Raw genomic sequence first — 14,094 nt, 5'->3', positions numbered from 1 at the left:
CAATGCTTGCAGTTCAACATTTTTCACTGTTTCTATAAAACAATTGAACAATTTTAGCGCGTTGAGCGGTGGTTATGCGATCTTTTTTTTATAAATGTGTTGTTGCAAGCATTTACCTCTTTGAATACGCGTGATTATTGATAGCAACATAGAAATCTTGAATGGGGTCAGCCTGTAAATATTATTAAAAATACCATCAAAAGTAAAAAATAAATTGCACTTAAGATATAGAATTATTTTTAGCTAATTTTTTTTCAATATAGTCTCCTTTAAGCTCGATACACTTCGCCCAGTGTTTTTCCAACTTTTTCAAGCCATCCAGAAAAATAATATTCCGGAAGGCTCTCATAACAGGCTTCTGTTTCGACGATGACCTCCTCGTTCGACGTGAATCTTTTCCCGGCAGGCCATTTCTAAGTGTTTGGAAATAGGAAAAAATCGCTGGGGGTCATATCGGAATACGGTGGACGTGGCAGCAATTCGAAGCTGTATCCGTCCATTGTTTTATGGAAGAGCGCTTTATTCTTGGGCAAATATGGGTGTTTTTTCCTGATTTTTTTACTTAAGTGGCTCAATAGCAAAGCATAATAATTTCAATTTATCGTGTCTTTTTTTCCATGTGGGTAATGTAGATGATTCCGCGTACAAAAACAAAACCGTGCCCATTACCTTGCCGGCCGATTTCATCGTTTTCGCCTTCTTTGGCGCCAGATCGTTTCCAGAAACCCACTGTTTCGACTGTTCTTTTCTTGCTCGAGTGTAGTAATGGATTAATGTTTAATCAACGGTTATATATTGACACAAAAACAGTCAGGATAGCGATGAAAAAGTGCCAAACCAAGCATTGAATCGACAACACGATTGCGTTTATTCGGCACTATGAACCATATCTATTTCATACACAATTTTTCGTGAAAAATTGAAACCACTGAGCCATTACTCAAGAGTATATCGTTAATTTTGTCGATCATTTCTAACGTCGTTATCTTAAGTGGACGTTACGAACGATTCACTTGTGAACGTAAGACCAAGTTAAACTCATTTACCCAATTGTAAACAGTTTTAAACGCTGATACAGAAGTGCCATGAACTTCATCTAACTCGGCTTTGATTTCTTTCGGTGTTTTGCTTTTCAAATTAAGTGTTTAATCATTACACGAAACTCGTTTCTTCCACTATTCGAAAATAACAAAGGTTATTTGCTTCAATCGATTGTATAAAAGGACGCGATGGAAATGGTTGATAATTTAGCAGCAGTATATTGCCAGATGGTATTTTTCAGAAACAAACTACTAGCGCAATTTTTAAATTACTAAAAATAATTTGTCTACACTTACAATCGTTTGAGCACAGTAGCTTATTGTTAAATATAACCTGCGTTCTGATGAATTTTAAGTCGGGATGCTTTGCGAGCTGCGGTAACATTAAATTTTATTATGGTTTATTTAACTATATATGAACATAATGTGTTTATAAGTATGTACACATTATGTTTATATAATGATTATATAATTATATAAATTAGTTTATTCAGTATTCTTAAAAATATATATTTGAAACATTTATATATGAGTAGGAAGATTATAATTAATTTGCGTCGGAGCCATCAAAAATGCTTAATCTGTCACTGAAAAAATACATTTAATATCGTATTTATACGATTACGAAATTTTTCTTGATCACACAAACGATTGATTGTAATCACAAAGCTTATTGTCAGCAAAATGTTACGAAGCTGACAATTTTTTCGTTTCATATGCTCGAATAGACGACTTTTGCTAACAACCCTAGATTTTTTAAATGGATAAATTATGATTTTAAAAATTTATTGTTCAATTAAAATTTAATTTTTAAAGATTCTTTTACTAAAGTATTAAGAAAATTCATTATTGCTTTTATGCACCCAACTGTCAAAATATTTTTTTATATGGCAACTCTATGTTGGTAAACAAGTTGTTTTACCTAATTTGGAGCGAAATGATCACCGATGGAGCTGAGAAGAATAAAATATATCTTAGCATTATGTTTCTTATTGATAATTGTATTTTATTTCGTGACTTATATATTCTTCGACGTTAAAATAACACACGAACACAGATACTACGTGCCAAACTTTTCTAAAACAATTTATGATGTGGATTATGTATTGAATAGTTCATCATGTGGACGTAAGTATGCCAAATAATATTATCTATATTCAGTCTATAATATATGATATTTATTTATGTATATAGCTACTCAGAGAACACTTATTATAATAACGTCGTACGCTGGACACATAGAATTGAGAAGTGCACATAGAAGAGCATTTCCGGCAGACTTATTAAACGAATTGGGAATTAAACGAGTGTTTCTGCTAGCCAAGCTTCCGCCATCAGATAAGTAAGAATTTCAACAATTTAATAATTGATTTATTATTATTTTTTATTTTTATTATATATTTTTAGATCTTTAATAACACAACTATCCATTGTACACGAGCAAGGACGTTTCGGTGATATATTACAGGGTAATTTTATAGAACATTATAGAAATTTAACAATTAAACACATAATGGGTTTGAAATGGTCTTCGATCGAATGTTCTAATGTAAAAGTTATAATAAAGTTAGACGACGATATTGTTATTGATATTCCAAAATTTTTTGATTATTTGAATAGTGTAGTTATTCATGATAGGTCCAAATTTTTGATGGGCTATGTTATGAGAGGTATGAAACCGATTAGAATCAAAGCAAACAAGTGGTACGTCTCAAAGAAAGAATATTCAAAATCTTATTATTCACCATTTTTATCCGGTTGGATCTATGTAACTACTCCGGAAGTGGCAAAGATTCTCATTCATGAAGCTTATAATCTACCATATTTTTGGATTGACGATGTTCATATAACTGGTACATTAGCAACTAAATGTAACATTAGAGTCAGAGACTTTAGATATGATAATATTTTGCTTGAATATTTTGAACTTTTGGATTGCTGTATGAAAGATATGATTGATAAAAATATTAAATGCGATTATTTAGCGGGACCGAACGGTAATGATGATAATATGATTGTGAAATTCAACGATGCTATTAGAAACTGCCATAATTGTGTCAATCGACCGATCGACAAACCTTTAAATGAGACTTGTGTTAGTATGAAAAACAATAAACCGCTGCATAGTGGCAATCCAGTTGTAAATGTTATAAGACTGTAATATATTAACATATATTATAAGATTAAATAAAAAACATTTTTTTTCATACGTTTTATTTTTTTACACGATCAACATTAAAATGAGTATGTATTCATCGCACATTATCACATTATCTCATGTCGTTAAGGAGAAAAAACATAAGTTATATTTTTTATTATATTGATACATTACATTTTATAATTATTGCAATTTATTAGGTAAACAGTTTTTATAGATTTTTATGTCCTATTGACTGATTATATGTTTGGTTATATATGTAGATAAAATTAAAAAGAGGTTAAATATATTTTTTAAGAACTACTTGAGATACTTGAAAATGTGATGTATTAATATGAATAGTTGCATTCTTTCTATTGATATGCATATTATATGAAATTTATTTGCTTTTCCTAATAAATAGATAAATACCTTTGGTACACCATAACAATCACTTGACAATATTCAACATAAAATATGTTACAAACATCAACAAATTATAAATTATAAATACAATATAACAAATTTATAATTTCAAGACCCCAAGACAAGAATATATTTATCGATATAAGCGTAGTTTAGAAAGATTTAAATATTGCAAATTTACCTGAATCATCTGTTATTTATAATACACAAGGTAACCAGACGTCCTCCTTTGAGAAGGATTGTCCTCTTTTGCCCTTCTTGAACAAAAATTTCCGAACATACCTCTTTGTTTTTTTTAGCTCCCGTAGCAATTTATCCTTCTTTGTCTTCCTCGAACAAAAATTTCCGTGATGGCTTTTTTAACTCCTGCAGCAATTTATCCTCCTCGAATAAAAATTTCCGAGATGGCCTTTTTATTTTGAATGTCCTTTGATATTTTCAAAATCTGGTCACCTTATAATATAGCAAAAATACAAAGTATTATGCTAGATAATTAAAGTAGTTTTGCTATATCTTTATCTTTTATACAACATATGGTTATTTACATTTTATTGACAAGAAAATTGTAATTAATTTCGAAACCAGATCTGAGTTATTCTATAATATCTTCTTTTCAATAGTAAATAAAGGCATTTATACATTTTTATGCATTGAAAATATTCATTAGAATTAGCTAATAATACGTTTATTAGCTATTTTATTACATGATATTTTCATATAATATTTAATGTAAATAAATTCATGTCTTTTACTATATGTGATGCAAATCGATTTTTTTAAATTTCGATTAAAAAAACACGCATACCTACACAACTATATGTCAATGTACATTTATGGTAGGAAGGTGGTAAATCATATATTTTTCTCATAGAAAAGTGCATTTAATTTATATTTTATAACAAGTCTATTTTCAAATATATCAGTAAATGTTCTTGCCTTGGGGTCTTCATTTAATAAACTAAGAATCACAGATTTTTTGGTTATTATAAACCATTATGATTACTATTGGCTTGTTAATATTATTTATAATGCTTATTTAACAATAATTAAATTATCAAATATACGTACATATTTACATAATGTACATATGTATGTATGACAAATTTTAATACATTATTTAACAAAGTTTCATCTGCAGTTAAACTGATAATGATCATTAATTAGTACACATAGTAGTTAAATAACCGATATTAGGGAGCGCATATTTTAAAAATAATACATAAAATTATGATATTTTTAAATAAGTAAATAGTAGTAATACACTTAAAATTGACATACATTAATAAGTCCAAAGTTGTAACTCAAACTGACTAGTAAATTCACTAATAAATATAACTTTTATTATAAAAAATAATAAAATATTTGAATACATCAAAAAAATAAGTATGAAATAATAAAATTAAAATACATGTTTGAATCAAATAAAAACATTAAAAGTACGAATATATCATAGTTTGAAGAGTGACTAACAGAAACTGCATAAGTCAGACATGCGACACAAATGCACGCAGTAGCTTAAAATATCTGCCACACTAGCAACATTCATCAAAATAAAGTTGTGCTATATTACTTTTTTTTTTGAATAGTGAAATTGCAATTTGAAATTTATAGACGAATTGAAGTTCAGAATGGTGACGCATGTCTGTCACTCCAGATAGTGTACTAGAAATTCCAGAAACGTGTGTTTTATTGATATGTATATACAATTCTATAGATCAAACATGCTTGAACATATTCTTTTTAACCATGTTAGTCCATTTGAATCAATTACAGTAACTTGAAGGGAAATCACTGAGTAACAGTAAGTGAAATAGATCTGAATTTAAGTCATATAATTTAATAGCACATCGCATCGTCGTTCAAGGTTCGCAACAAACCGACTGATTTCAGAATTGTAAAAATGTGTATTGATGTGTTTGCTAGGAACGATTGTTATTATTAGAGATGAAATTTAAATAAAAACGAGTGGTATTTTTGGAGCACTACATGTTCAAAGGTATATGCATAATATATGCATATATCCCCAGGAACTTTGACTTGCAAACGATTCAAAACCACGAAGACAATGCTCTACCCTTATTGCCTGTTGCAACGATCCATGATATATGCTTTTAAGTATCTTGAACATTCACAGTACTCGCCAGATTTCACCATAGTAATTTTTAAATCTTTGCATTGTAAAGAGGCGTCGTAAAGAAAGAGATTTAAATATGTAAAGTGGGTAAAAGAAAATGTAGTAGTAGCAGTACATTTAAACCTTAAGTTTATCCACGCATTTAGAGTTATCCACGCACTTTCTAAGCTTTGGAGAACTTATTGATCGTCTTGAAGACTACGTAGAAAAATTATGTATTTTTGTAATTTTTTTGTTCAATCAATTGTGATATTAAGGGCCAACTTTTTATAGATATCTTCAAAGAGCTTGCAGAGGCATATAGGAGGACAGGATTTGAAAGAGATGCTCAGAGAGCCAAATGAGTTACGATTCAAAGAGCTATAAATACTGTGTATAAAGAAAAGTAGCAATAGCCACTAGTGAACGGGAAGCTGTCATCAATATGTACCAGAAATTTTCTGGCGAAGAATATTTGACATACTACACAACATTGTGTATGGCAAAGACGTGCAAACGTCGGAAAACCTTGTATGGCATGGTAACCATAAAATCAAAAGTCATATGTCAACACAAATAAGTCACGCATCGACCTAATTTGACCGTTTTACAGTCAAAAGGGTATACATATTCATCGTTTCACAAGACAGCCAGAATCAATAGTATTAATGGGCAAAGAGCTGATACAATTATGGCTCAAGTAGTCTACTCTCAGTGGATTGTTAAGAAGTAGAACTAAGTACGACAATTCGAGTCTGACCTCTTTGCAGTCAAATGGAATGATCAAGAGACTACATCGATTGTTAAAAACAATAATCACAGTTCTTGCTACCAATTTTATTCATAGGACTTTTATGAATATCTCGCGATATCGGCAGCTAAAATAGTTTACGAAGCAGCAATGGCACATGTAACAGGAGAAATGTTCCACTAAAATCATGACAATATACAATGACTGAGGTAGCATACAGAGAAACTATGTCTAAAATTTGTTTCATGTCACTGAGCATACAATACTTCCATACCACAGGCTCTCGCCTCTTACACGCATAGTTCTGAATTTCAACCACCATAGAACTCATATCAAGTAATTAAAAATAAAGACTAGCATTTCTGGAGCATGCAAGTTAGAGACCCCAAGATGAGCTATCACAGACGGTTCCAAACCTATCAAAAGATTAAGGTAAACATTAAAATAAAAACTATTTAAGATTTTGATTTCATTCATCATCGAATATATAATAGGTACATACATACTAGGTCAATAGGAAATAATAAAATGTAAAACGAAGCACCGAAGCTGCAAAGGGTTACAAATTGTACAAAGTCCACGTTGGTCATTATTACGCTTTCAATAAAAACATTTGAAAAATTGAGGTTTCGCCTTGTACGTGCCAAGAATAGGGTGACCATATGCTCGCGTTTTTTATCGTGTCCTTATGTTATTTTCTCTTTTTAATGAAATTATATTTTTTATTCTCTCTCTTGGAAGGTTTTCGTTGTAATGACAGTGTAAATCACAAACCGATTTTCTTCAAGAAATTATAATTCATTTTGTTATGTTTTTAATGTAAAATCATTACAATAAATGTAGCAAAAAAATCAATAATGCGCCCTCCACAAAAAAGGTTATGTAACAAAATTAATTCAATAATATATCAATTTTATTTGATATATTTTTATATTGATATAAGCAGTTCGACATTTTGATTTTTAAAAATCTCAAGTAAAATAATTGTATATATGTACATCCTGCAAAGTATGTAATATGTCACTGTTTAATAATTTAATAAATGTACTCGTCTTACAGAACAATGTTTTCGGCGATAGATATAAAGAGCTGGTTCAATTTATGTAAGATAGCTCACATATATATTTGTATTTGAATCAGTAGTGGTGTCTCTAAGTAAGTCATTTTCAATCCTTAAATAATAATATAATCAATTTAATAATATATTGGATATTAAATAAAAATATATATATTATATATAATATTTTTGGAAATACGTGTGAGAGTCGGAAATAAGTTATAAACATTATTCACACACATACATTTGAGTCGTGTCGTTATCCCTTAGAGTTATGATCACCCTAGACAAAAAGGCAGAAATAAAAGTGTGCGCCCCCTAATATGGTGAAATAAAGGAACGCTTAGGACCGGGCCGTTGTGGATAAATCATCATATTGTGAGGGTTCACATATTGCAATTACACGGTGACCTCCTCTGTGAAGCGGCTCTTATCGTCTAGGTTAATAACGATGGCGTGTGTCCTGGCGTGACCCGACTTGATGGGGGTTTTGCCCGATTTACCGGAAGTGTTATTGGGGCTGGTGTTATCTACCGTCGCCTGGCACTTGCCCGATTCGGGATCACTTTGTTCACTCGATTTGTCACACGATTTCGAACTAGCGTCGTTAGCAGCGTCCATAGAGTCCACTCTGTTCACCGCGCACTTATCACAACCGTTTGCCTCTGACGTGGGTTTCAGGTTTTTCAGTTTGGACTTGGGACTTTTTGTATTGTTAACACAGTCTTCTTGCTTGGGGGCGGCGTCGCCGTTCTCGGCGTTTGGCTCGGTGTCGCAGTCGCAGGTTTTCATTGGACTGAAGGTGACGTTCAAACGCTTGGATTTTGTGGGAGCCACTTGGGAGGAAGACTCGCAAGACTCTAAGGCGTACTCTCGGCCACTGCTGCTGGACTCTTCAGCCGGTGTTATGGCCGAACAGACTAACTTGTCAGCCATGGCCGAAAACACGCTGAAGCCTTTTCCTTTCTTCTTGTCGGAAGAATCGCCATCTTCCACTAGAGTGTTGCCCATGGAGTCTTGGCGAACTGCGGCCTCCTGCATAGCGCTGATCTTAGCCGTCAAGTGCCTGTTACCAAATCTCATATTCTTTTCTTTCAGATGTTCCAATTGAGTGTATAGTCTGCGGAACTCCTCCTAAAATTAAAGGTAATCAATAAAAAACTTTTATTTCATTCTAAGCTACAAAAAGCCAATCTACAAGGGGTGTTCAATAAAGGAAATCTTGAATGATTGCATCATTATAAGTATCTTTAACTATCCTAATAGTTTCATATTTAATTTGTATACACACACACACACACACACGAATCACTGATTTGTTTGCTTTGAATATAGCTTTCTTTCTCGGCTAAGCCATCATTTTTAATATCGTTACTAATGATAATAACTTAACGATAGCTCATAAAATGAGTCGCCGCAGATAATAACTAAAAGATATTTTTTAATTAAAGAGAAAAGATAACGTTTTGCGTTAATCATGAAGCATTGATGGTAGCAACTTAAGTAAGATCCGCTGCTTCGCAGTGAAAATACCCCAGCTCACACCGTAGCACGCACTTTTTTTATATAACTTTTAACGTGTAAATATAATGTGCTTTCTTTATTACCTCGCAAAAACATTTATGTATATACAATGAAAAATAAGTTACATTGAATAATATATTGTTAAAATAAAATATTATAGATTTTTTTTGCTATTAAGCTATGTTTACATGTGTGAATTTTGCTTTACTGAAGAAGTGTTAGCTAATAAAAATATATGTATATATAATAGGAATTTTCAGAGTTATACATTGGTTATTCATTAATATGGTACAGAAGTTTAAGAGATATATAATAAAACAAGTGTTCAAATTCTATGTACATTCGAAAACACACACAAATATAATCTTAAAAGTTTACTTTGTAAAACAATGTCTAGTTGATTACATCAACTATTACACTCATAATAATTCTGAAGTTTACTTATTTATAAAGGCAATAAAGTTCACTCAATGATTAAAGTGAAGTTTTTGGCAATTCAATTAAAATTTCCATTACACATTGAACATCCCTAGTAAGTCCACATAACAAAGCTACGATTAAAGCACCTGAACGTCTTGCTCCGTCACCTTGGTGTATTCGTTAAGTCCTGCAGAAGAATTGGTACTAGTGGCATATTGAGAATTTCCACCCTGAGACCTTGGTTTTGCTGCGAATTTTCCCACCGGAGTCTTGGCCACCATACTGGAGCCTTCGTGATCACCCTTTCCGTGACCCTTGAACACCATATAAGCCTGGAAAAAATACGACCAATTTAGCAATATATCAATTATGCGAACACACGCTCACCGAACAGATGATTAATGGCTTCACCGTTATCAGATTTCAGATTTGACAGTGATTCGGTTCAGTCATTAATGAGGCCCGATGACAACTATTATTGAGCACGTCAAATCTGAGATAATGGCTTATCGGTGTTGTGTGTCGATTTGATTATAGTTTTAGTGTGATTACGTACCTTGCTACCGAAAATGAAGCACAGTAGGAGGGTGACTGTCAGTTGGGTGTGGCAGAAAAATATTATGTACAGTAAATCAGGATTTGCGGGGGATTGCAGGAACAACCTGAAAAAATAAAATAATTTTTTTAACAGGGAGTTGTGGTGATTTTATAATATAACAACGATCGATCACGTAACGAGGATTAAAGTGCTTTGGATAAAGTCGGAATTATTTAATGATTTGTGGAATATACGGTTTTTGACAAACAATGTGTATACACATGTGGGTTAGAAATAAAAAAATCGAAAAAATATAGCGTGACACAAAAATTATGAAAACTACATGATATTGTAATGAATTATAAACGAAGAGAATCTATACATACTTAAAGAACCGTCGATTATATAATTTTATAAAAGAGTTAAGAAAAAATGCAGAAGGTGAAAAAATTTCATTAGAATGTTTATAGTAATTTTCATATAAAAAATCATGTTTATGCTTAGTTACACTGCAATCTTATTTTAATGATTGTCTTACAATTTGTATCGGGATAAAATTTATTTTGCCAATGTAATCTCTTGCAAATTGTATTTTAATGCAATAAATGAATTTTTAGATTACAACTAAATTATGTATCAGAGTAGTCCTTCTTATATAGTCTTTGCGTTTTTTAAGGTGCGGGTTAAATGAGTTAAAAAAAAATACTTTTACTAAATTATATTTTCTTCATCTTTTTCTACAATTATTCTCTACATGTTATGCAATTTTTTTATATCTGATTCGAAAAATAATGTAATTTTGGAAGCAATAAATCTTTTAATGTCGTTTTTATATACGTTTTTGTTAAATATTTTTTCCAACAAAAAACTGTTGCAGGGATCTAAATAAATGATTGGAGCAATGTCTGAAAAATACGATTTGTGAAAAAGAAGTTTCCAAAAAAATTCATTGATTTTTTTCTATCGTCTACTTGGATACACGAGGTCTTCTTTAATTTATATGGGTAGGTCTTTTCTAAGCACACTATGTGTCTGTCGTAATTGTCTAGCTATAATTCAATAACTTGTAGTGAATTATGCCTTTCATATCCCACCAAATGCAAAACATTTTATTATTGGGATGTAAACCTGTTCTCGGGGTTGAAATTGGGGGTTGATAGGCGTCCATCCACTGCCTTTTTCATCGCGTGTTAAAGTAAATGATCCACTTCTCATCTTTAGTAACAATTCGACTCAAAAATAAGCATTTCGGGGCTAGAATTATTAATTATTGGCATATTGAGATTCGCTGCACGAGGACTTTCTAAGACAATTTATGAGATACACATATTCTGTAAATTAATCTGGATCTAATCTGGATTGGATCTGATTTAATGGTAGCCCTAATATCCTCACTAACAACCCTAAGGACTACCTGCACTTATGTAGATATTCAATGGCAAAATTCCCGGTACGGAATTTTTAAACCAACCAAATATTAAGTTAAAAGAATTTACTATTTTTATTTATCATGCCAATGGTAGTACTTAATTATGAAACTATTGTAATTTTCAATTAAAAAATATTTATAAGTAAATGAGACATATTTTATGCAAAGAAACTAGTTTATTTTTAAAAGTATAGCATTGTTTAAAACTCTCTGGTTTATAAGATATAGGTATTAAGAATATGTTAAATATGTTTGTGCTACCTATAAAGATGTATTAACGGTATTTTTCAGTACATGCATTGTTATGATCCTTTTTCAAAACTTTGTAAAGAAAACATAAACGTATATTAAAGAGGCAATAATACAAACCATAAAACCGGTTTTGAAACCTGTCATCAGTAAATTGTTTACGTGTGCAAAATTTCGGTTTTATTCCACAACACAAAATGAAATCACGTTTGTACTTCATTCGAACATCAATAATAATATAATCGTTTCGTGATAATTGTTCACTGTTGGTATCAAATATATATGACGTTACACAATGAGCTTTAATGGCAATCATAACCGATGGACTGAACGGAAAACACATAACGCATGATATATCATACGTTATTGCTACTAGGGTACGGTGCCCAAAACTTTCACGCAAAGAAGATTACGTTCCGCGATTAGAGCTAAAATTTTCAAACCTTTACAACAATCAAATCGAGTCACGTGTCTCTTCATTATTGTGACCGTGGCAAGTCGAATATCGATAGAGCACACAAGGGTATAATAGCACAAAACCAACAACGTCCCATTAGCATTTTGATAATATCGCGCACACAATATGCGCATAAACACCATACATAAATACAAGATAATAAATTAAGGGTTCGACGGTTGCGTAAGCTTCTATACTGCAAATCAAAGTTGGTGTCTCGGAGCTTTGTGTAAAATATGTATACATTTATAATGTATGAATTTAATGGGGGGGATCTGTTTTAAATTTATTGTACGAATTCCCGTGTAAATTATTACGTGTACCTAGGCGCGCGTGTATGTAATAAATGTACTCAAAGTGAAGTTTCTTATACGGATCGTATTTCTAAAAGGCGACCACCTCTCTTTTAGGGCTTGGAATTTCCGAGAAAGGTTTTGGGAAATATACACGTACTCTAACAATTTTCCGCTCTTTTGTAGAATGTACCAAACAAAATATTATTTATAATATTTAATATATTTTGTATCATCCATATTAAGTATATCATAAAATAATAATATACACACGTACGTAATTGTATTTATGCACAATAATGTGACACAAAAATTAGCTCAACGACAAGAAAAAAAAGACAACCTAGATTTTATAACGAAATTTCTGAAACACAATTACGTACGATATTAAGTGGCCGCCGATAAAAAAATTAACGCTAAAGTACACATTTTGTTTTTATAAAATTGTAACGAAATATTAGAGCAGAAAAAGGCTTTACATAGATTTTAAAAACTAACATATTCTGCATAAAAAAACCAACCGGCAACTCGGAAAAAATGGTTTTATTGTAATTAAATGTACAATATATTTTTTATTAATGCACCATGATCTGTAATTATCTTCTTAGACGATGATAGACAAGGGTAAGAGAGATTTTGCTCTCATACTATTATCAAAGCGTCTGAACTTTAAGTTAGACTTTCAGTTCAAAGATTGCGTTCGCTAACAGTAGTTTACCAGAAGAGTTCAGCAGAGCACGTCAGTATCATAACGATTCAAATAGTAATAGTAGTAGTGTACTTCTTGGCAAACTTCTGTCCGAAAAAATAAATCTCTTAAGTATTTAATGAGGTGACACAAAACTGTAAACTAATATAGACTAAGATTGACTGAAACACATTTAAAATGTTTTAAGCATATCTGCCAATTCAAAACCATAAGACAGCTCTGGCTTATTTTAGCTTTTAACTAACGTTTACCTTTCATTTTCATTATTCAGATTTTACTAAAAAAAGCAGCAATTTAAAGAAATAGATAAGTGTTTTATTTTAAAATTTAGAAATATCATAAAATAGTTTGTTATTAATATGACATTGACAGTTATGTTATTGTTAATAAAAATCTATGCAATAATAATTTTAATTTTAAGCGTTTTTGTAAAAGCAATATTCGATAATTTTTTATATTTATTAATTTATTTTCCCTATGCAATGTCATGTATTGTTTATATAGCTATGGTAAATTATTTCTATTTTTGGAAATTGGCACACATCGCGGAAATTTATCAGAAAACTTTTATTTTTCCTACTTGAAAAGGCATGGGATCGGTAAAATGAGGAGTCAACCAAGGCCGTTTGTACACTGCTATACGGTGTATATGATACATGTATTGTATATATATATAGTAACAGACAATACATACCCCAAATTGATAACCAATATTTAACTTTTATATTAATTTTCAGTAAAAAAAATGCTAGTTACTATAATGACGTTTAATAGTTACAATAAAACTATCAGAAACACACATAATCATCGCATCAATATTAATTATGCTAGACCTGTTAAAGGGGATATCAAACTAATAGATTTGTGTCCCTCGAATTTAGCAAGAATTGAAGTGTTTTCGTTTTTAAACGAGAGTAATTAACAGTGGCAATTAATAGGGACGAAGCAAAG

General features: G+C 31.2%; 2 protein-coding genes across 2 annotated transcripts in view; one reads left to right on the top strand and one right to left on the bottom strand.

The window, feature by feature from the left end:
* The first annotated feature begins 1,944 nt into the window (after positions 1–1,944).
* Positions 1,945–3,247, top strand: LOC148235852 (beta-1,3-galactosyltransferase 5). The gene is made up of 3 exons (XM_088184205.1): positions 1,945–2,168; positions 2,235–2,382; positions 2,448–3,247. Exons 1-3 carry the CDS (start codon positions 1,988–1,990, stop codon positions 3,199–3,201), a joined length of 1,083 nt encoding a protein of 360 aa, XP_088040331.1. The 5' UTR covers positions 1,945–1,987; the 3' UTR covers positions 3,202–3,247.
* Positions 3,248–5,126: 1,879 nt separating this feature from the next.
* LOC148235850 (uncharacterized) overlaps positions 5,127–14,094 on the bottom strand; it is a 330,699-nt gene continuing 321,731 nt past the window's right edge. Inside the window, exons 10-12 of the mRNA XM_088184836.1 lie at positions 10,025–10,130; positions 9,615–9,800; positions 5,127–8,658 (exon numbers count right to left, since the gene is read on the bottom strand). Of these exons, the coding sequence (XP_088040962.1) occupies positions 7,924–8,658; positions 9,615–9,800; positions 10,025–10,130 (1,027 nt within the window). The 3' untranslated portion in view covers positions 5,127–7,923. The remainder of the gene's footprint in view (positions 8,659–9,614; positions 9,801–10,024; positions 10,131–14,094) is intronic.

This window comes from Plectrocnemia conspersa, unplaced genomic scaffold (assembly GCF_051122295.1).
Source record: "Plectrocnemia conspersa isolate PC_06_02 unplaced genomic scaffold, ASM5112229v1 ptg000004l, whole genome shotgun sequence".
NCBI classification, from domain to species: domain Eukaryota; kingdom Metazoa; phylum Arthropoda; class Insecta; order Trichoptera; family Polycentropodidae; genus Plectrocnemia; species Plectrocnemia conspersa.
Note: the sequence above shows the minus strand (reverse complement) of the source record. Positions and strands in the feature narration are given on the sequence as shown.